This window comes from Diabrotica undecimpunctata, chromosome 4 (genome assembly GCF_040954645.1).
Source record: "Diabrotica undecimpunctata isolate CICGRU chromosome 4, icDiaUnde3, whole genome shotgun sequence".
Taxonomy (NCBI): Eukaryota; Metazoa; Arthropoda; class Insecta; order Coleoptera; family Chrysomelidae; genus Diabrotica; species Diabrotica undecimpunctata.
Window position 1 is genome coordinate 155105224 of NC_092806.1, and position 23176 is coordinate 155128399.

At 32.3% G+C, this 23176-nt stretch overlaps 2 protein-coding genes across 4 annotated transcripts; both read right to left on the reverse strand.

Moving 5' to 3' along the window:
• Positions 1-1233: 1233 nt before the first annotated feature.
• On the reverse strand, positions 1234-5198 carry LOC140440262 (uncharacterized). The gene has a single exon (XM_072530660.1). It carries the CDS (start codon positions 5196-5198, stop codon positions 2748-2750), a length of 2451 nt encoding a protein of 816 aa, XP_072386761.1. The 3' UTR covers positions 1234-2747.
• Positions 5199-22843, reverse strand: LOC140440263 (uncharacterized). Of its 3 annotated transcripts, none has more exons than XM_072530662.1 (4): positions 22522-22842; positions 22339-22464; positions 22157-22282; positions 5199-7114 (listed from the first exon to the last, which is right to left on the reverse strand). In XM_072530662.1, the coding sequence occupies exons 1-4, from the start codon at positions 22637-22639 to the stop codon at positions 5199-5201; spliced, it is 2286 nt and encodes a 761-aa protein (XP_072386763.1). In that variant the 5' UTR covers positions 22640-22842. The 3 variants fall into 3 exon arrangements, with proteins under 3 accessions (XP_072386763.1, XP_072386762.1, XP_072386764.1); XM_072530661.1 differs by lacking the exon at positions 5199-7114 and adding an exon at positions 7134-13006 and having other exon boundaries at positions 22522-22841; XM_072530663.1 differs by lacking the exon at positions 5199-7114 and adding an exon at positions 16397-18250 and having other exon boundaries at positions 22522-22843.
• Positions 22844-23176: the final 333 nt, after the last annotated feature.

A 23176-nucleotide genomic window follows, 5' to 3' on the forward strand; every position in this document is an offset into this window, starting at 1 on the left:
TCTTCTGACTATTGCAACACTAAACTTGCGATTTCGTACTTCCTCTAGACGATTTTGATGCACAACCGCAGTTGAGGTCCGGTTTCGTAAAGCCTGAAACGCAAGGAAACGGTCATCTAGTGCCTTGGTCGTTCTTCTTCGTCCAGAGCCAGGTCGCCTGGTTAGCAAACTTGCCTCCTGAAAGCGTTGAAGCACTCGTTGAACCGTAGAAAGGCTTACGCCAACAGTTCTTGCGACTTGCCGTTGAGTGTGACCGTCTTTCACAAGTGCAACAATTTGTGCCGTTTCAACAACAGTCAAAGGCATTTTTGTCAAAAAATAAACACTAATGGTGGCAATAATAAACGTTCGTCCGTTGCATTTGAACAGAAAGTCGAAGTACAAACGAGACATTTAAAACAAGCGGAGTTACAGGTAGCGTTCATTTTGGGAAGTGTGCACTTTACCGCGAAATCGGAACTATTGGAATTCTTTGTTACAAAAGAAACCGCAACAATTCTCAGAAACATGCATTAGTTTGTATTTGTGTATTAATATTTACGATAAAGCTCGTTAAAAATGAAATATCGGTGATTTTCAAGGTGACCCTGATTTTATAATCGCGAGTGTATTTCAATAATCAAACACTTTTAATTACTTACAAAACAAAATCCTGACTTTCGAACCGATATGAAATTTGAGACACAATAAACCTTCACGCAGTACCGATGAATTCTGATAGCTATAAAGCATGTACCAACTACTTAAAAAGGCGTGGCGTGACCGAGAGTGAATGAGCTAAACAAGAAATTGAATTTCATGAGAATACTATGTCGCTGTCATAGAAACGAAGCTAGAAGTTCCAAGAACAGGAGAACATGCGTTAACAGCAATGTCTGATATGTGTAAATATAGATTTATATCACCTTCAGTCAATAATGTAGATGATATATGTTAAAGTTATACTGAATCATCAATACTACATCTTTGAAGCAGTTTATTTTATCAACCAAGTCACTTTAAATTTCTCAATCTGTACAAAGTAGTCAGAGGAAACATTAGGGAGAAGGGAGGTCCAGGAAGAAGAATCTCCTAAGCATTTTCTTTATTATGTGTCTGCAAATATGAGTTTGCGTAACGAAAACGTCTACACTGGTAACAATTTTCCCAGTGTGCACTCTCAAATGCCTCTTCAAACTTTCTGGTTTAGTATATTCCTTAAATCAAATTTCACACTTGTAAGAATAATAATAATAATAATTTTTATTCATCCTGAAAGATAATTTACATGATATAAGACAAGTCGAGTAAAAAATATAAGTATTAGTAAAACATTACAATTTTAGAATTAAAAGATAAAAAGTACATAGGATTAATTATTTACATCACCCAGACATTCACTTACACTGTAGAAATAATTTTTGCAATAGAAAAGATTTTAATTTACTCGAAATTTATTTAAATTTGTTTTAAATTTAATACTGTTGGGAAGATGATTGAAAAGTCTTATAGTTATAATCGTGCTGTATTATGTTTTGGTGTTTTGATGAAGTCATTTTGCCTAGTTGAGTACTGGTCATAATCACAGTTTAAATAAAAAGTAGTTATATTGGCTTTTACATGTAGTATACATTTAAAAATATATAGAAGGTACTGTTAAAATGTATTTGTTAAAATATTGTCGACATGAATGCCTGGATGGTAAATTAAAAATTAACTGAATTATTCTTTTCTGAGAGACAAACACTCTTATAGCATTCACAGCACTACCCCAAAGATTAATATTGAAGGCCAAGTGAGAATAAACAATTGCATAATATATATTCAATAACTGTTCCATTTTAAGAAAACTTTTTAATTGCAATATTCCGTAAAAATTATTATTTATTCTTTTGCAAACATAATTAATTTGAGATTCCCAGCTCATGTTACTATCAAGATACAAACCTAAATGTTTAGTGGAAGTTGTACAATGAACCAAGCCATCATTTACTCTTATAGAAAACTGGTAACTTGATTTTGATCTATAGGAGAATTGCATGCTTGTGGATTTTTTAACATTAACAATCAAAGCATTTTTTTTACACCACTCTGTAAAATCTTCGGATATAACATTCAGTTGAACAGTTAATTCCTCGGCACTTGAAGAAGATGTAGCAATAGTTCATCTGCATACATAAATGTGTTATTTGAACTGATATATCTTGGCATATCATTAACATAGCATAGGAATATTAATGGCCCCAATATTGAACCCTGAGGAACCCCAATATCACCATAATCTGATCGTGAGTCACTAAACTTAACGCGGATCTTCCTAGAATGTAAATAAGATATAATGAGAACTGACCCCTAAAACCAAGATTTTTTAACTTTTCTATAGCAACTCTTACGTTTATGTCCTTAGTGCCCCCACAAAATCCCCTCGATCCAGTGCGATGTGAATGAAACTAAGTAATTCAGTGGTAGCACCCTCTGTTGATCTTTCAGGCAGAAATCCGTGTTGGTTGGAACATGATATTGTATTTACTAAGGAAACTATACATTCTTTGGTGTACACGTTTTTCATAAATTTTGCCCAAAATAGTAGGGACCGTAACTGGACTGTAATTGTCTAAAACGGAATTATCTCCACTCTTGAATATTGGAGTTACAACTCCTACCTTCAAGCTATGTGGAAAACACCCTGTTCCACTGATAAATTTATTAAATCTGCAAGGGGTTGCGCTATTATATTCACTAATACACTTTATTTAGTTGAATTGCAATCAATACCTACTGAGGTAACATTTTTCAAGGACTGCTTGGCTAAACTGTTTAAAACAAATTTCACACTTATACGGCTTTTCTCCAGTGTGCACTCTCAAATGTTTTTTCAAATGACCTGCTAGACTAAACTGTTTAAAACAAATTTTACACTTGTAAGGCTTTTCTCCAGGGTGCACCCTCAAATGTTCTTTCAAATTACTTGAATGGCTAAACTGTTTAAAACAAATTTCACACTTGTAAGGTTTTTCTTCAGTGTGCAATCTTAAATGGTTTTTTAAATTGCCTGCTTGGCTAAACTGTTTAAAACAAATTTCACACTTGTACAGCTTTTCTGCAGTGTGCACTCTCAAATGAGCTTTTAAAGTACTTGTTTGACTAAACTGTTTAACACAAATTTCAGACTTATACGGCTTTTCTCCAGTGTGCACTCTCAAATGTTGTTTCAAATGACCTGCTCGACTAAACTGTTTAAAACAAATTTTACACTTGTAAGGCTTTTCTCCAGTGTGCACTCTCAAATGGTTTTTTAAATTGCCTGCTTGGCTAAACTGTTTAAAACAAATTTCACACTTGTACATCTTTTCTTCAGTGTGCACTCTCAAATGTACTTTTAAATACGTTGCCTGAGAAAACTGCTTAAAACAAATTTCACACTTGTAAGGTGTTTCTTCAGTGTGCAATCTTAAATGTTTTTTCAAATAAACTGCCTGAGAAAACTGTTTAAAACAAATTTCACACTTGTACAGCTTTTCTTCAGTGTGTACTCTCAAATGTGTTTTCACAGTGTGCACTCTCAAATGAGCTTTTAAACTACTTGTTTGACTAAACTGTTTAAAACAAATTTCACACTTATATGGCTTTTCTCCAGTGTGCACTCTCAAATGGTTTTTTAAATTGCCTGCTTGGGTAAACTGTTTAAAACAAATTTCACACTTGTACATCTTTTCTTCAGTGTGCACTCTCAAATGGTTTTTTAAATTGCCTGCTTGGCTAAACTGTTTAAAACAAATTTCACACTTGTACATCTTTTCTTCAGTGTGCACTCTCAAATGTACTTTTAAATACGTTGCCTGAGAAAACTGCTTAAAACAAATTTCACACTTGTAAGGTGTTTCTTCAGTGTGCAATCTTAAATGTTTTTTCAAATAAACTGCCTGAGAAAACTGTTTAAAACAAATTTCACACTTGTACAGCTTTTCTTCAGTGTGTACTCTCAAATGTGTTTTCACAGTGTGCACTCTCAAATGAGCTTTTAAACTACTTGTTTGACTAAACTGTTTAAAACAAATTTCACACTTATATGGCTTTTCTCCAGTGTGCACTCTCAAATGGTTTTTTAAATTGCCTGCTTGGGTAAACTGTTTAAAACAAATTTCACACTTGTACATCTTTTCTTCAGTGTGCACTCTCAAATGGTTTTTTAAATTGCCTGCTTGGCTAAACTGTTTAAAACAAATTTCACACTTGTACATCTTTTCTTCAGTGTGCACTCTCAAATGTACTTTTAAATACGTTGCCTGAGAAAACTGCTTAAAACAAATTTCACACTTGTAAGGTGTTTCTTCAGTGTGCAATCTTAAATGTTTTTTCAAATAAACTGCCTGAGAAAACTGTTTAAAACAAATTTCACACTTGTACAGCTTTTCTTCAGTGTGTACTCTCAAATGTGTTTTCACAGTGTGCACTCTCAAATGAGCTTTTAAAGTACTTGTTTGACTAAACTGTTTAAAACAAATTTCACACTTATACGGCTTTTCTCCAGTGTGCACTCTCAAATGTTCTTTCAAATTACTTGCTTGGCTAAACTGTTTAAAACAAATTTCACACTTGTACAGCTTTTCTCCAGTGTGCACTCTCAAATGGTTTTTTAAATTGCCTGCTTGGCTAAACTGTTTAAAACAAATTTCACACTTGTACATCTTTTCTTCAGTGTGCACTCTCAAATGTACTTTTAAATACGTTGCCTGAGAAAACTGCTTAAAACAAATTTCACACTTGTAAGGTGTTTCTTCAGTGTGCAATCTTAAATGTTTTTTCAAATAAACTGCCTGAGAAAACTGTTTAAAACAAATTTCACACTTGTACAGCTTTTCTTCAGTGTGTACTCTCAAATGTGTTTTCACAGTGTGCACTCTCAAATGAGCTTTTAAACTACTTGTTTGACTAAACTGTTTAAAACAAATTTCACACTTATATGGCTTTTCTCCAGTGTGCACTCTCAAATGGTTTTTTAAATTGCCTGCTTGGGTAAACTGTTTAAAACAAATTTCACACTTGTACATCTTTTCTTCAGTGTGCACTCTCAAATGTACTTTTAAATACCTTGCCTGAGAAAACTGCTTAAAACAATTTTCACACTTGTAAGGTGTTTCTTCAGTGTGCAATCTTAAATGTTTTTTCAAATAAACTGCCTGAGAAAACTGTTTAAAACAAATTTCACACTTGTACATCTATGGCTTTTCTCCAGTGTGCACTCTCAAATGGTTTTTTAAATTGCCTGCTTGGCTAAACTGTTTAAAACAAATTTCACACTTGTACAGCTTTTCTGCAGTGTGCACTCTCAAATGAGCTTTTAAAGTACTTGTTTGACTAAACTGTTTAACACAAATTTCACACTTATACGGCTTTTCTCCAGTGTGCACTCTCAAATGTTGTTTCAAATGACCTGCTCGACTAAACTGTTTAAAACAAATTTTACACTTGTAAGGCTTTTCTCCAGTGTGCACCCTCAAATGTTCTTTCAAATTACTTGCTTGGCTAAACTGTTTAAAACAAATTTCACACTTGTACAGCTTTTCTCCAGTGTGCACTCTCAAATGGTTTTTTAAATTGCCTGCTTGGCTAAACTGTTTAAAACAAATTTCACACTTGTACATCTTTTCTTCAGTGTGCACTCTCAAATGTACTTTTAAATACGTTGCCTGAGAAAACTGCTTAAAACAAATTTCACACTTGTAAGGTGTTTCTTCAGTGTGCAATCTTAAATGTTTTTTCAAATAAACTGCCTGAGAAAACTGTTTAAAACAAATTTCACACTTGTACAGCTTTTCTTCAGTGTGTACTCTCAAATGTGTTTTCACAGTGTGCACTCTCAAATGAGCTTTTAAACTACTTGTTTGACTAAACTGTTTAAAACAAATTTCACACTTATATGGCTTTTCTCCAGTGTGCACTCTCAAATGGTTTTTTAAATTGCCTGCTTGGGTAAACTGTTTGAAACAAATTTCACACTTGTACATCTTTTCTTCAGTGTGCACTCTCAAATGTACTTTTAAATACCTTGCCTGAGAAAACTGCTTAAAACAATTTTCACACTTGTAAGGTGTTTCTTCAGTGTGCAATCTTAAATGTTTTTTCAAATAAACTGCCTGAGAAAACTGTTTAAAACAAATTTCACACTTGTACAGCATTTCTTCAGTGTGTACTCTCAAATGTGTTTTCACAGTGTGCACTCTCAAATGAGCTTTTAAAGTACTTGATTGACTAAACTGTTTAAAACAAATTTCACACTTATATGGCTTTTCTCCAGTGTGCACTCTCAAATGGTTTTTTAAATTGCCTGCTTGGCTAAACTGTTTAAAACAAATTTTACACTTGTTCAGTTTTTTTTCAGTGTGTACTCTCAAATGTGTCTTCAAACTAGTTGCTTGACTAAACCGTTTAAAACAAATTTCACACGTATATGGCTTTTCTCCAGTGTGCACTCTTAAATGGTTTTTTAAATTGCCTGCTTGGCTAAACTGTTTAAAACAAATTTCACACTTGTACATCTTTTCTTCAGTGTGTACTCTCAAATGTGTCTTCAAACTAGTTGCTTGACTAAACCGTTTAAAACAAATTTCACACTTATACGGCTTTTCTCCAGTGTGCACTCTCAAATGGTTTTTTAAATGACCTGCTTGGTTAAACTGTTTCAAACAAATTTCACACTTGTAAGGTTTTTCTTCAGTGTGCAATCTTAAATGTCTTTTCAAATAAACTGCCTGAGAAAACTGTTTAAAACAAATTTCACACTTGTACCGCTTTTCCTCAGTGTGCAACCTAAAATGTGCTTTCAAATACCCTGCCTGAGAAAACTGCTTAAAACAGATTTTGCACTTATAAGTCTTTCCTTCAGTGTGTTTCTCTAAATGAGTTTTGAAATTACTTTTCAAAGAAAAGTGCTTAAAACAAATTTCGCACTTATAAAGCTTTTTTCCAATATCCATTTTTATATGTTGTTTCAAAGAAGCTGTACCATTAAATTGCTGAAGACAAATTGTACATTTACAAATATAATTTTTTAATGTTGTTTCTTCAGTATTTGCACTTATTTGTTGTTTTGTGGTGCATACAGGTTTAGTTTTCATTATGTTCTGGGAAAAACCTAAAATAAAAATGAAACTATAAAAATTTGTTTATAGAGGATACGTAATAATAAAAAATACTGGAACATACTAAATCGACAATACTGACATCTAGAAAAAGATAATATAATTTTTTTAAGAAAAACATTCCAATAAGTAGTATTATCAATATAGTGATATCAAGACGTTCCACTAATTAAAAGGGGAAAAGGAAATTGCCATAGCCAATTGCCTAATATTGCTAAAACAATTGGATCTTTTAAGAAAAATTTAATTTTTGTGATATACTGAGCAATTTAAAGGTAGACAATTTCCACATTTGCTATACTTTTAAACGTAAGTAATTTTGTTTGAATTATAAATCTAAAATTTGAGTTTAGATGTGTCACGTGACAGCTGTTTGTTGAGATTTCATTATATTGATAACTGCTTGTCCAGGCGGTCCAGGATCTAGCTGCTTAGGCTTAGTTGCAGGTAATATTGAAAAGCACATCATTAATATTTTTCAGTGTAAAATGTCGGGAAGCTTTTGAAAATTCCTAATTTGTAATTTAGACTTGCAATCAGTTAGCTCTTGAGTAAACATCTTGGAAGAAATGCAAAATAGTGCTAGCAGATCATAGCAATATAATCTTGTTTATTGTGAAAAGTGATCATCGAATGATGTTAAAGAATATGTAGACCACAATAACCTTCCAATAAAAACATTCTTAGCAAAAATGTCAATTATTAACACAAATTCTAAATTTTTAAATCTATATAGACAGCAAAAATCAAAACAATATTTCTAAAAAGTAATTTTCTCTGATAAATATCTAGTAAATGAATATTTAAAATGGCAATATAAATTAAAAGAAGACAAAATTGGAATCAAAGTTGATTTATCACTGTTTCGGAAAAGACTTTGAAACAACGTCAGAATCAGCTGAATACTAGAAAAGCTGACGTAGAAGAAAATAGTGGAACACTTCACAAATGGCATTCATAAAATTATTAGGGATTATTAAAAGATCTTCAAATATACAAATTAATAATAATACTAATAGTAACAATATATTGAATGGCTTATAGATATATTGAAAATATATAAAGTCGATGATAATCTAGTGACCTTTTTAAAACATATAATGGCAGAGTGGAATACTAAAATTCACCTTCAAATACCTGGTGAAACCAATATCAAAACTGAAGATATCCCAATTAACCGGGACCTTTTCCAGGGGGAACTGAACTCCACTGGCTCAGGATTTAACATCAAAAATAACAATACTGTTGTGGCGAAGCTTAATCATCTGTTGTACATGAATGATTTGAAATTAATAGCTTCCACTCGAAACCACCTAGATCAGATGCTAAAAACTGTAAAAACTTTCTCAAATGATATCAGTATGCATTTTGGACTAGACAAGTGCCGTATACTAAATATAGTCAGAGGAAAGGTTCAGCCCGGAGGTTTCGATATGCAAGATGGCCAAAACATCGAGGCAATGGCTGAAAATGATATGTATAATTATCTCAGAGTAAAACAAGCGTAGAAAATTGACCATAAACAAATGAAAACTGAACTAATTTCGGAGTTCGTGCGAAGAGTAAGACAACTAAATCGGTCATATCTTGATAGTAAAAATTTGTTTAAGGCATTAAATACGTATGCCTGTTCCGCGCTGAGCTACTCATATGGTATTTTAAAGTGGTCAAAAATGAATATAGAGGGTCTTCAGCGGAAAGTAAGAACACTTCTCACAAAAACGCAAAAACATCATCCACGCAGTGCAGTAGAGAGAACAACATTACCGCGGTATCAAGGGGGAAGAGGACTTATGGATATAGGTGAGCCATTGGATAAACAAATTGCTAATTTAAGAACTTATTTTCAGGTACAGACTGAGACATCTACTTTACATCGAGCAATTTGCTTAAACTGAGGGAACAAAAATGCGCATAAACCACCTCACTCAGCAAGAAAAAAAGCGTTCCTGGATGAGTAAACCTCTGCATGGGCGACATCTCAATGAGATCAGCCAAGAATATGTCGACAATACAGCGTCGAACTATCGGTTGACATCAGGAAAGATGTATCCCGAGACTGAGGGATTCCTACTTGCCATTCAGGATCAGGTTATTCCAACTAAAAATTACCTGAAATATATTGTTAAAGATCCTCAAGTCCAAAATGACAAATGCCGATATGGATGCCAAGCCCAAGAAACCATCCAACATCTTACCGGTGGCTGCCAGGCATTTGTCGGTACTGATTATAAAGAACGCCATGCCTCAGTAGGAAAGATTATCCACCAAGAACTAGCTAACAAACTGAGACTTCTCCAAACCGACCATCTACCTTATTACCAATACGTCCCTGACAGAATGCTTGAAAATGACAACTACAAGCTATACTGGGACCGCACTGTGCTTACAGACCAACCAGTGGCGCATAATAGACCGGATTTCATACTAGTTAATAAACTTACTAGGCAAATAACACTTATGCCCATATTTATAGTCGGTAGGTATTCAAGTATCGGTCGATGCTCGAGGTCGACCTTGAGTCGTTTTTGTGTTTTATAAACGGATCTCAAGCACGAAATCGAGCTAGAGTACACAAAAATGACAGCTCGTGCTCAAGCATCGGATCGACCTGCCTTGAGCACGGGATTCTAACCTAACTTGTTTGTTTATGTTTATATTTTTTTCCAATTCGCTTCCAATACAATATTTTTTTTGTTTTTTGAGATTATGGATATTGTTGTTCAACATCCAGGATTAAGTCATGGCAGCTTAATATTTGATCAAAGTTGATTAATAGTTAGAATGGAAAGAGGACAAATGTTTGATTTATTAATAGGTGAATTATTATGAATAGTGAATAAACACGCAGCGCAGGCACTACCTACTTACTCCAGTATTAAAGCAAGGTATTTATTGATAATGGGATAAACAAAAAATAGGTTATTTGATAGATATATCTTTTTAGATAATGATCAACAAAATAGATATAATAGTGCACATGTAAGAAATGTTGCCAAAAGGCTATTTAGAACATGGAAAATATGGTTTCCCTGTCTGCAATGAGGCCTACAAATCAAATACATATCTTTCAATAATAAGTGCTACAGCAGTACTCTGGAATATATGTTTACAGGAAAATAATGATAGTGATGATGATTTTCTAGAAAATACTGATGTGCCAGTAAATAGAAATGTTATTGATGTGGAACAAGGTTTAAATTTTAGGAGACATTTTATTCAACAATGTTATGCATGAGAATGTGAATATATGATTGAATACTTATATTATGTTAAATGTAGTTCTTTTTTATTTTATTTGCCAAAATGTATTGTTAATTTAAAATAAATGAGAGTTATACTATACTCAGACAATACTTTATTGAGTATAAGGGGGTTTTTATTTATTTATTTATTTAACCTCCTTTAAAACACAAAATGATTGTTGTTACATTAAAAGAGTGCTTGCTACTGCTAAAAACTAATAACTATATTAAAAATTAAACCTAGACAGAATAAAATAGGTAAAAAACACTATACATCTAAATTAAATTTTAAGACAACAACTTTTGCAGATTAGAAATTTGTTTCAAAAGCGACTTTTATTTGTTTCACAGAAGAATTTAAAGAGTCTATATCACAGTTAATTATCACATTGTTACATTCTTCTAACATCTTATAGATAGAAAAGAGTTTGTTGTTGTAGCCAACCTCCGTTGAGGAGACAGTTGACAGTGAGCACATTCAAATATGATATTTCAAATTACCTGCTTGACTTAACTTTTTATAACAAATTTCACACTTAAACAGCTTTTCTTCAGTGTGCAATATCACATGTGTTTTTAAATATCATTTCTGAGAAAAGTGTTTGAAACAAGTTTCACACTTGTAAAGCTTTTCTTCAACATCCGTTTTTATTTGTCGTTTCTAAGAACTTGTCACATTAAATTGTTTAGAACAAATTTCAAACTTGTAAGGTTTTTCTTTAGTGTGCACTTTTAAATGTTTTTTCAAATGAGCAGCTTGGCAAAACTGTTTAAAACAAATTTCACACTTATACGGCTTTTCTTCAGTGTGCACTCTCAAATGTGTTTTCAAATAACCTTTTTGAGGAAACTGCTTAAAACAAATTTCACATTTATACAGTTTTTCTCCAGTGTGCAATCTCAAATGGTTTTTTAAATGACCTGCTAGGCTAAACTGTTTAAAACAAATTTCACACTTGTAAGGTTTTTCTCCAGTGTGCACTCTCAAATGTGTTTTCAAACTACTTGCTTGACTAAACCGTTTAAAACAAATTTCACACTTGTAAGGCCTTTCTCCAGTGTGCACTCTCAAATGTGTTTTCAAATGACCTGCTTGACTAAACTGTTTAAAACAAATTTCACATTTGGGCTTTTCTTCAGTGTGTACTCTCAAATGTGTTTTCAAACTACTTGGTTGAATAAACTGTTTAAAACAAATTTCACACTTATACAGCTTTTCTCCAGTGTGCACTCTCAAATGGTTTTTTAAATGACCTGCTTGGTTAAACTGTTTCAAACAAATTTCACACTTGTACATCTTTTCTTCAGTGTGCACTCTCAAATGTTTTTTCAAATAACCTGCTTGGCTAAACTGTTTAAAACAAATGTCACACTTGTACAGCTTTTCTTCAGTGTGCACTCTCAAATGTATTTTCAAATAACCTTTTTGAGGAAATTGCTTAAAACAAATTTCACACTTATACAGTTTTTCACCAGTGTGCAATCTCAAATGGTTTTTTAAATGACCTGCTAGGCTAAACTGTTTAAAACAAATTTCACACTTGTAAGGCCTTTCTCCAGTGTGCACTCTCAAATGTGTTTTCAAATGACCTGCTTGACTAAACTGTTTAAAACAAATTTCACATTTGAGCTTTTCTTCAGTGTGTACTCTCAAATGTGTTTTCAAACTACTTGGTTGAATAAACTGTTTAAAACAAATTTCACACTTATACGGTTTTTCTCCAGTGTGCACTCTCAAATGTGTTTTCAAACTACTTGCTTGACTAAACCGTTTAAAACAAATTTCACACTTGTAAGGCCTTTCTCCAGTGTGCACTCTCAAATGTGTTTTCAAATGACCTGCTTGACTAAACTGTTTAAAACAAATTTCACATTTGAGCTTTTCTTCAGTGTGTACTCTCAAATGTGTTTTCAAACTACTTGGTTGAATAAACTGTTTAAAACAAATTTCACACTTATACGGCTTTTCTCCAGTGTGCACCCTCAAATGTGTTTTCAAACTACTTGCTTGACTAAACTGTTTAAAACAAATTTCACACTTGTAAGGTTTTTCTCCAGTGTGCACTCTCAAATGTGTTTTCAAATGACCTGCTTGACTAAACTGTTTAAAACAAATTGCACATTTGAGCTTTTCTCCAGTGTGCACTCTCAAATGGTTTTTTAAATGACCTGCTTGGTTAAACTGTTTCAAACAAATTTCACACTTATAAGGCTTTTCTCCAGTGTGCACTCTTAAATGTTTTTTTAAATGACCTGCTTGGTTAAACTGTTTAAAACAAATTTTACACTTGTTCAGCTTTTCTTCAGTGTGCAATCGAAAATGTGCTTTCAAATACCCTGACTGAGAAAACTGCTTAAAACATATTTTGCACTCATAAGTCTTTCCTTCAGTATGTTTCTCTAAATGAGTTTTGAAATTACTTTTCAAAGAAAAGTGCTTAAAACAAATTTCGCACTTATAAAGCTTTTTTCCAATGTGCATTTTTATATGTTGTTTCAAAGAAGCTGTACCATTAAATTGCTGAAGACAAATTGTACATTTACAAATATAATTTTTTAATGTTGTTTCTTCAGTATTTGCACTTAATTGTTGTTTTGTGGTGCATACAAGTTTAGTTTTCATTATGTTCTGGGAAAAACCTAAAATAAAAATGAAACTATAAAAATTTGTTTATAGAGGATACGTAATAATAAAAAATACTGGAACATACTAAATCGACAATACTAACATCTATTATAGAAAAATATAATATGAATTTTTTAAGAAAAACATTTCAATAAGTAGTATTATCAATATAGTGATATCAAGACGTTCCACTAATTAAAAGGGGAAAAGGAAATTGCCATAGCCAATTGCCTAATATTGCTAAAACAATTGGGTCTTTTAAGAAAAATTTAATTTTTGTGATATACTGAGCAATTTAAAGGTAGACAATTTCCACATTTGCTATACTTTTAAACGTAAGTAATTTTGTTTGAATTATAAATCTAAAATTTGAGTTTAGATGTGTCACGTGACAGCTGTTTGTTGAGATTTCATTATATTGATAACTGCTTGTCCAGGCGGTCCAGGATCTAGCTGCTTAGGCTTAGCTGCAGGTCATATTGAAAAGCACATCATTAATATTTTTCAGTGTAAAATGTCGGGAAGCTTTTGAAAATTCCTAATTTGTAATTTAGACTTGCAATCAGTCAGCTCTTGAGTAAACATCTTGGAAGAAATGCAAAATAGTGCCAGCGGATCAACTAATATAATCTTGTTTATCGTGAAAAGTGATCCTCGAATGATGTTAAAGAATGTGTAGACCACAATAACCTTCCAATAAAAACCTTCTTAGCAAAAATGTCATTAACACAAATTCTAAATTTTTAAATCTATATAGACGGCAAAAATCAAAACAATATTTCTAAAAAGTAATTTTCTCTGATAAATATCTAGTAAATGAATATTTAAAATGGCAATATAAATTAAAAGAAGACAAAATTGGAATCAAAGTTGATTTATCACTGTTTCGGAAAAAGACTTTGAAACAACGTCAGAATCAGCTGAATACTAGAGAAGCTGACGTAAAAGAAAATAGTGAAACACTTCACAAATGGCATTCATAACATTATTAGGGATTATTAAGATCTTCAAATATACAAATTAATAATAATACTAACAATAACAATATATTGAATGGCTTATAGATATATTGAAAATATATAAAGTCGATGATAATCTAGTGTCCTTTTTAAAGCATATAATGGCAGAGTGGAATACTAAAATTCACCTTCAAATACCTGGTGAAACCAATATCAAAACTGAAGATATCCCAATTAACCGGGACCTTTTCCAGGGGGACTCGTTGAGTCCACTTTGGTTTTGTTTAGCGATGAACCCACTATCTCAGGATTTAACATCAAAAATAACAATACTGTTGTGGCGAAGCTTAATCATCTGTTGTACATGAATGATTTGAAATTAATAGCTTCCATTTCACCTAGATCAGATGCTAAAAACTGTAGAAACTTTCTCAAATGATATCAGTATGCATTTTGGACTAGACAAGTGCCGTATACTAAATATAGTCAGAGGAAAGGTTCAGCCCGGAGGTTTCGATATGCAAGATGGCCAAAACATCGAGGCAATGGCTGAAAATGATATGTATAATTATCTCAGAGTAAAACAAGCGTAGAAAATTGACCATAAACAAATGAAAACTGAACTAACTTCTGAGTTCGTGTGAAGAGTAAGACAACTAAATCGGTCATATCTTGATAGTAAAAATTTGTTTAAGGCATTAAATACGTATGCCTGTTCCGCGCTGAGCTACTCATATGGTATTTTAAAGTGGTCAAAAATGAATATAGAGGGTCTTCAGCGGAAAGTAAGAACACTTCTCACAAAAACGCAAAAACATCATCCACGCAGTGCAGTAGAGAGAACAACATTACCGCGGTATCAAGGGGGAAGAGGACTTATGGATATAGGTGAGCCATTGGATAAACAAATTGCTAATTTAAGAACTTATTTTCAGGTACAGACTGAGACATCTACTTTACATCGAGCAATTTGCTTAAACTGAGGGAATAAAAATGCGCATAAACCACCTCACTCAGCAAGAAAAAATGCGTTCCTGGATGAGTAAACCTCTGCATGGACGACATCTCAATGAGATCAGCCAAGAATATGTCGACAATACAGCGTCGAACTATTGGTTGACATCAGGAAAGATGTATCCCGAGACTGAGGGATTCCTACTTGCCATTCAGGATCAGGTTATTCCAACTAAAAATTACCTGAAATATATTGTTAAAGATCCTCAAGTCCAAAATGACAAATGCCGATATGGATGCCAAGCCCAAGAAACCATCCAACATCTTACCGGTGGCTGCCAGGCATTTGTCGGTACTGATTATAAAGAACTCATGACTCAGTAGGAAAGATTATCCACCAAGAACTAGCTAACAAACTGGGACTTCTCCAAACCGACCATCTACCTTATTACCAATACGTCCCTGACAGAATGCTTGAAAATGACAACTACAAGCTATACTGGGACCGCACTGTGCTTACAGACCAACCAGTGGCGCATAATAGACCGGATCTCATACTAGTTAATAAACTTACTAGGCAAATAACACTTATGCCCATATTTATAGTCGGTAGGTATTCAAGTATCGGTCGATGCTCGAGGTCGACCTTGAGTCGTTTTTGTGTTTTATAAACGGATCTCAAGCACGAAATCGAGCTAGAGTACACAAAAATGACAGCTCGTGCTCAATCATCGGATCGACCTGCCTTGAGCACGGGATCCTAACCTAACTTGTTTGTTTATGTTTATATTTTTTTCCAATTCGCTTCCAATACAATATTTTTTTTGTTTTTTGAGGTTATGGATATTGTTGTTCAACATCCAGGATTAAGTCATGGCAGCTTAATATTTGATCAAAGTTGATTAAGAGTTAGAATGGAAAGAGGACAAATTTTTGATTTATTAATAGGTGAATTACTATGAATAGAATATGCACGCAGCGCAGGCACTATCTACTTACTCCAGTATTAAAGCAAGGTATTTATTGATAATGGGCTAAACAAAAAATAGGTTATTTGATAGATATATCTTTTTAGATAATGATCAACAAAATAGATATAATAGTGCACATGTAAGAAATGTTGCCAAAAGGCTATTTAGAACATGGAAAATATGGTTTCCCTGTCTGCAATGAGGCCTACAAATCAAATACATATCTTTCAATAATAAGTGCTACAGCAGTACTCTGGAATATATGTTTACAGGAAAATAATGATAGTGATGATGATTTTCTAGAAAATACTGATGTGCCAGTAAATAGAAATGTTATTGATGTGGAACAAGGTTTAAATTTTAGGAGACATTTTATTCAACAATGTTATGCATCAGAATGTGAATATATGATTGAATACTTATATTATGTTAAATGTAGTTCTTTTTTATTTTATTTGCCAAAATGTATTGTTAATTTAAAATAAATGAGAGTTATACTATACTCAGACAATACTTTATTGAGTATAAGGGGTTTTTTATTTATTTATTTATTTAACCTCCTTTAAAACACAAAATGATTGTTGTTACATTAAAAGAGTGCTTGCTACTGCTAAAAACTAATAACTATATTAAAAATTAAACCTAGACAGAATAAAATAGGTAAAAAACACTATACATCTAAATTAAATTTTAAGACAACAACTTTTGCAGATTAGAAATTTGTTTCAAAAGCGACTTTTATTTGTTTCACAGAAGAATTTAAAAAGTCTATATCACAGTTAATTATCACATTGTTACATTCTTCTAACATCTTATAGATAGAAAAGAGTTTGTTGTAGTAGCCAACCTCCGTTGAGGAGACAGTTGACAGTGAGCACATTCAAATGATATTTCAAATTACCTGCTTGACTTAACTTTTTATAACAAATTTCACACTTAAACAGCTTTTCTTCAGTGTGCAATATCACATGTGTTTTTAAATATCATTTCTGAGAAAAGTGTTTGAAACAAGTTTCACACTTGTAAAGCTTTTCTTCAACATCCGTTTTTATTTGTCGTTTCTAAGAACTTGTCACATTAAATTGTTTAGAACAAATTTCAAACTTGTAAGGTTTTTCTTCAGTGTGCACTTTTAAATGTTTTTTCAAATGACCAGCTTGGCTAAACTGTTTAAAACAAATTTTACACTTGTTCAGCTTTTCTTCAGTGTGTACTCTCAAATGTATTTTCAAACTACTTGCTTGACTAAACTGTTTAAAACAAATTTCACACTTGTACGGCTTTTCTCCAGTGTGCACTCTCAAATGTTCTTTCAAATGACCTGCTTGGCTTAACTGTTTAAAACAAATTTCACACTTATACGGCTTTTCTTCAGTGTGCACTCTCAAATGTGTTTTCAAACTACCTGCTTGACTAAACTGTTTAAAACAAATTTCACACTTGTAAGGCCTTTCTCCAGTGTGCGCTCTCAAGTGTTGTTTCAAATGACCTGCTTGACTAAACTGTTTAAAACAAATTTCACACTTGAGCTTTTCTTCAGTGTGTACTCTCAAATGTGTTTTCCAACTACTTGTTTCACTAAATTGTTTAAAACAAATTTTACATTTATTCAGCTTTTCTTCAGTGTGTACTCTCAAATGTGTTTTTAAACTACTTGCTCGAATAAATTGTTTAAAACAAATTTCACACTTGTAAGGCCTTTCTCCAGTGTGCACTCTCAAGTGTTGTTTCAAATGACCAGCTTGACTAAACTGTTTAAAACAAATTTCACATTTGAGCTTTTCTCCAGTGTGCACTCTCAAATGGTTTTTTAAATGACCTGCTTGGTTAAACTGTTTAAAACAAATTTCACACTTGTACATCTTTTCTTCAGTGTGCACTCTCAAATGTATTTTCAAATAACCTTTTTGAGGAAACTGCTTAAAACAAATTTCACACTTATACAGCTTTTCTCCAGTGTGCAATCTCAAATGGTTTTTTAAATGACCTGCTTGGCTAAACTGTTTAAAACAAATTTCACACTTGTACAGCTTTTCTTTAGTGTGCAATCTAAAATGTGCTTTCAAATACCCGGACTGAGAAAACTGCTTAAAACATATTTTGCACTCATAAGTCTTTCCTTCAGTATGTTTCTCTAAATGAGTTTTGAAATTACTTTTCAAAGAAAAGTGCTTAAAACAAATTTCGCACTTATAAAGCTTTTTTCCAATGTGCATTTTTATATGTTGTTTCAAAGAAGCTGTACCATTAAATTGCTGAAGACAAATTGTACATTTACAAATATAATTTTTTAATGTTGTTTCTTCAGTATTTGCACTTAGTTGTTGTTTTGTGGTGCATACAAGTTTAATTTTCATTATGTTCTGAGAAAAACCTAAAATAAAAATGAAACTATAAAAATTTGTTTATAGAGGATATGAATGTGTCTATGTCATAGATATAAGAACAGGTGTGGGAGAAACTGAACAGTCTCTTACTTCATATTACAATAATTATCTCTAAGAGATCTTTTAAGAAAAATTTAATTTTTGTGATATACTGAGCAATTTAAAGGTAGACAATTTCCATATTTGCTATATTTTTGAAAATAAATAATTTTGTTTAAATTATAAATCTAAAATTTGAGTTTAGATGTGTCACGTGACAGCTGTATGTTGAGATTTCATTATATTGATAACTGCTTGTCCAGGCGGTCCAGGATCTAGCTGCAGGTCATATTGAAAAGCACATCATTAATATTTTTCAGTGTAAAATGTCGGGAGGCATTTGAAAATTCCTAATTTGTAATTTAGACTTGCAATCAGTTAGCTCTTGAGTAAACATCTTGGAAGAAATGCAAAATAGTGCCAGCAGATCATAGCAATATAATCTTGTTTATCGTGAAAAGTGATCTTCGAATGATGTTAAAGAATGTGTAGACCACAATAACCTTCCAATAAAAACATTCTTTAGCAAAAATGTCAATTATTAACACAAATTCTAAATTTTTAAATCTATATAGATGGCAAAAATCAAAACAATATTTCTAAAAAGTAATTTTCTCCGATAAAAATCTGGTAAATGAATATTTAAAATGGCAATATAAATTAAAAGAAGACAAAATCTTAATAAACGTGAGGTCTTACCAGTGCATTGTATAATAATATTAGAGTTTCAAATCTTTTTAAAAATTTTAAATTACGAATTATGAAGCCAAGAGTTCTGTATGCCTTTCCAATGATGATCCGATAATGTTCATTAAATCTCAAATTTTGCTGAAACATTAGTCCAATATCTTTGCAAGTGTTCTTTCTTCCAAGTACAGTGCTAGAAATTTTGTATTGGTTCTCCATGTACTGTGTTTTTGAGTGATAGTAAAAACAAGACATTTAGAAGTATTTAGAAACATTTTGTTATCATCAAACCATTGACTTACTGAGTTCAGATCATGCAGCATCTCAGAGTCCTGCAGAGTTAAAATTTCTCGAAAAATCTTAAAATCATCTGCAAATAGCAGGCTTGTCAAAAACTTCACACAGTGGGGCAAATCGTTAATAAATATAGCGAACAGAAGTTCTCCAACGATTTCTGAAGTGGAAATTGAAACGTCAATAAACGTACTTTAACCTTTAATTGTGGCTTATTCCCATTTAAATAGTAATTACAAGCAGTGAATTGTCTGTTTTTCGGAGACACAACAAAAGGGAATCACTTGATGCTTGTGGTTCGACATTTGTGTGGACGTTTGTGGGATGATTTTGCCGATCATAGACGATCACACGATCAGCCATCATCGCCGATAGTGTAGTGTAGGCAATAGATATAATTCAAGGTAGACTGAGCGGTGCAATACATGCCTGTGACAGAGAAAACTGACGCAAAGCAGTCTCTCTCTTTCTAATGGGCCGAGTTTATCGTCCACATGTCATTCCCACTACAATCTCCAATCACAAGAGGATAGCAACATAAATATAAGTTAAATTTTTGAGGTAACAGAGGCAGATAGCCATGTCGAATGGGCTACCTAAGTCTGATGTTACACTTCTATACATGCATTCGCCGTTACAAATTTATTTGGGAGTCAATCTGCACAATCATTACATATGTAATTCTATAGGTAAGACATAGCAGAAAGAGAAACAGAATTAATAACAACTTACTAACAATGAGGGATTGAATCAATATTTTGATGAAAATGTATATTTTTATTTTCATATATGTATGAAAGGAGTTGAATGCAAAAATTTTTTTACACATACTCTGCAGTAAAATTCATTGTTTATTTTGTTACTAATATAATAATACAATACAAATTAAACTGCAATGTTCATAAGAATTTAAAAATGACAATAATGTAATAATATTAATAAAAAAGTCCTCCCCGACTGGGAATCGAACCCCGGTCTCCCGCGCGACAGGCGGGGATACTGACTACTATACTACCGAGGACATGACACAAATGTATTTCAAAATTGACAGTTCTGGATCATACAGTGATTTATTGATAAATAAATATTGATAAATAAAAATTATTAATAAATAATACAAAACATATCACATAAATAATAATATTAATAAATATTTTATTATATGTATAACATATGTATATATATATCTTTATATAATATATATAATATTAAATTATATATACAAAAGGAACATTTTTATATTCGAGAGAGGAAAAGAGAGAAAATATATCTTCTGTCTCTCTCTTACTCATTATCTTACATATGTAATGATTTCACAGATTCACTCCCATACAAATTTCCAACGTGGAGCGCGTGTATAGAAGTATAACTTCAATAATAATAATTCTAAAAATAATATTCATTTCGATAAATATGTATGCTTATTCCGAGCTGAGCTACTCATTTGGTATTATAAAGTGGTCAAAAACGGATATAGAGTCTTAAGAGGAAAGTAAGAACATTTCTCACAAAAGCGCAAAAACACCACCCACCCAGTGTAGTAGAGAGAACAACATTACTGCGATATCAAGGTGGAAGAGGACTCATGGATATACGTGAGCAATTGGATAAACAAGCAAGTAAACATCTTGAAGGAGAAAATTTCAGAAATAGAAGTCTCAGAAAGCATAATATTCTAGCTGAGGTGCAAAATAGTGCTATCAGATCAACTAATATAATCTTGTTTAATGTGAAAGAGTCACCCTCAAATGATGTTAAAGAATATGTACAGCACAATAACCTTCTAATAAAAACATGTTTGGCAAAAATATCAATTATTAAAGCAGGTTTTATATTTTTAAATCTATAATAATTAACTTTTGAGCGATTAATTGGTGTTGTTATACAATGTTTTAATCTCGCATTTTTCTTGTGATTTACCCTTACCAATATGGAAAAGCCTCCCTTCTTTCTTAGTTCTATCCTCTTTGTCCCTCTCTGTTTGTTGGCTCAAACTTGAAGTTTGAGTTTTACTTTAGCTAAGAGGAGAGTATGATCTGATCCACATATCGCCTCTGTATATGATCTGATTGTTTGGATTGATGATCCAGTGAATATTAGTGAGGATGTAGTCAATTTGAGTTTAAGAGCTATTTCCAGGACTTTTACAAATATAAAGTCAGGGTACATGGTGTTTAAATCGAATATTCATAACAGCATAGTTATTTGTGATAGTAAACTTGATTAAACAGCCTCCTCTTTCGTTTCTATGACCTATATCAAACTTTCCCAATACATTCTTTAGGTTGTCATTCTGTGTAGTGTTGCAGACTTTTGTGTTAAAGTCACCGCATTTGAGGAACAGCTCTTTATTTGGAATGTTGGTAATTGTTTCCAACTTTCAATTTTTCATAGAATTCCTCTACTGTTATGTTGTCTGCTGTACTGGTTGGTGCATAAACTTGTATGATATTGAGTTTGTGATTTAGAAGTAGCAAAAGCTTGTAAAATTTATCAAAGCAATGTTATTACACTTATCTAAATATCTTAGTAAATCATAATTTATGCAGTAATCCTTAGTATTTTTGACACTTTGTAAATAGTAAGAGAGTATCAAAAAATTTACCAGACAGTATATATTATGGTAATCTTATAGCAACAAATGGACAACATATTGCAAAGTATTTCAGTCAATTTTATTTAACAGTTTATTCACCACAACCAAATATTAATAACTTGGAAGTAAAGGAAAACAGCTATCTTTTTATACCTAACTTTTCAATATCAATGAAAGTGTCATTGATATATTTTCAATATCAATATAGCTTTCATTGATATTGAAAAGTTACAGTAAGTACCCTCTACATATATTACATTTTTATTATTCCTCTCACCTGAGTTATCTTCTTGTGATTCATTATTCAAGTGTTCAAGATCTAGGGATGTAAATCGCTGACTCTCTATGTATCCTTGACCATTTTCAACAAACTCTTCCTTAATTTTAGCTCTTAGTCCGATTGCTAATAAATACAAATTACATTAAATTGTTTAGCACTATTTTTATTAATTGCCTTACCTGAATTATCTTCATCTATTTCATTCTTCAACTCTCCAAGGTCTATGGATGTAGATAGCTGACTCTCTATATATTCTTGGGTAGTTTGAGCAAATTCTTTCTTAACTTCAGGTTTTACTTCCATTGCTAATAAATACCAATTGCATAACATTGTTTAACACTAATTTTTATTAATGGTCTTACCTGAGTTACATTCATCTGGTTCATTTTTGAAGTGTTCCACATCTATTGACTGACTCTCTATATATTTTTGGTTACATTCAACAAACTCTTCCTTAGCTTCAACTTCCATATTTAACATATATATACATATAAACTGAATAAATATATTGGGGTAAGTAAAAGCATCCAGTTAACTCAATGGGTAAAAGTAAAGAATAGATAGACGCTATATAGGACAGTTCAAAAAAGGTTCAAAGTTCAAATGGGAAATGGGCGATTTGGTATTTGGTTACGGTTGGTTTGTTGGTTACGGTTACGGACGTTACGGTTTAGTTTATTCTGGTTTATGTTTATACGTTTATACTTCAAAAATTCAAAACACAAAACACTCCTTAAGAGAGTGACAGTTGACAGTGACAGCATAAACTCAAACCGTGGCCGTCGACTTAAATCTATTATGAAAGATGTAGTTAGGGGGAAATGGGAAAGGAGTACGAACGGAGCTATTTATTTTGCATCTACACCATAGATAAAGAATATATATTAACAATTTAGACCTTGTAAAAGTTCATAAAATCCTTTCTTTTAATGTTTTTTTTTTGTTGTAGTACGCTTGTTAATAGTGCTCTCAATTGTCTTTACTCAATTAGGAATTCACGAAAAGCTTTTCCCGAAA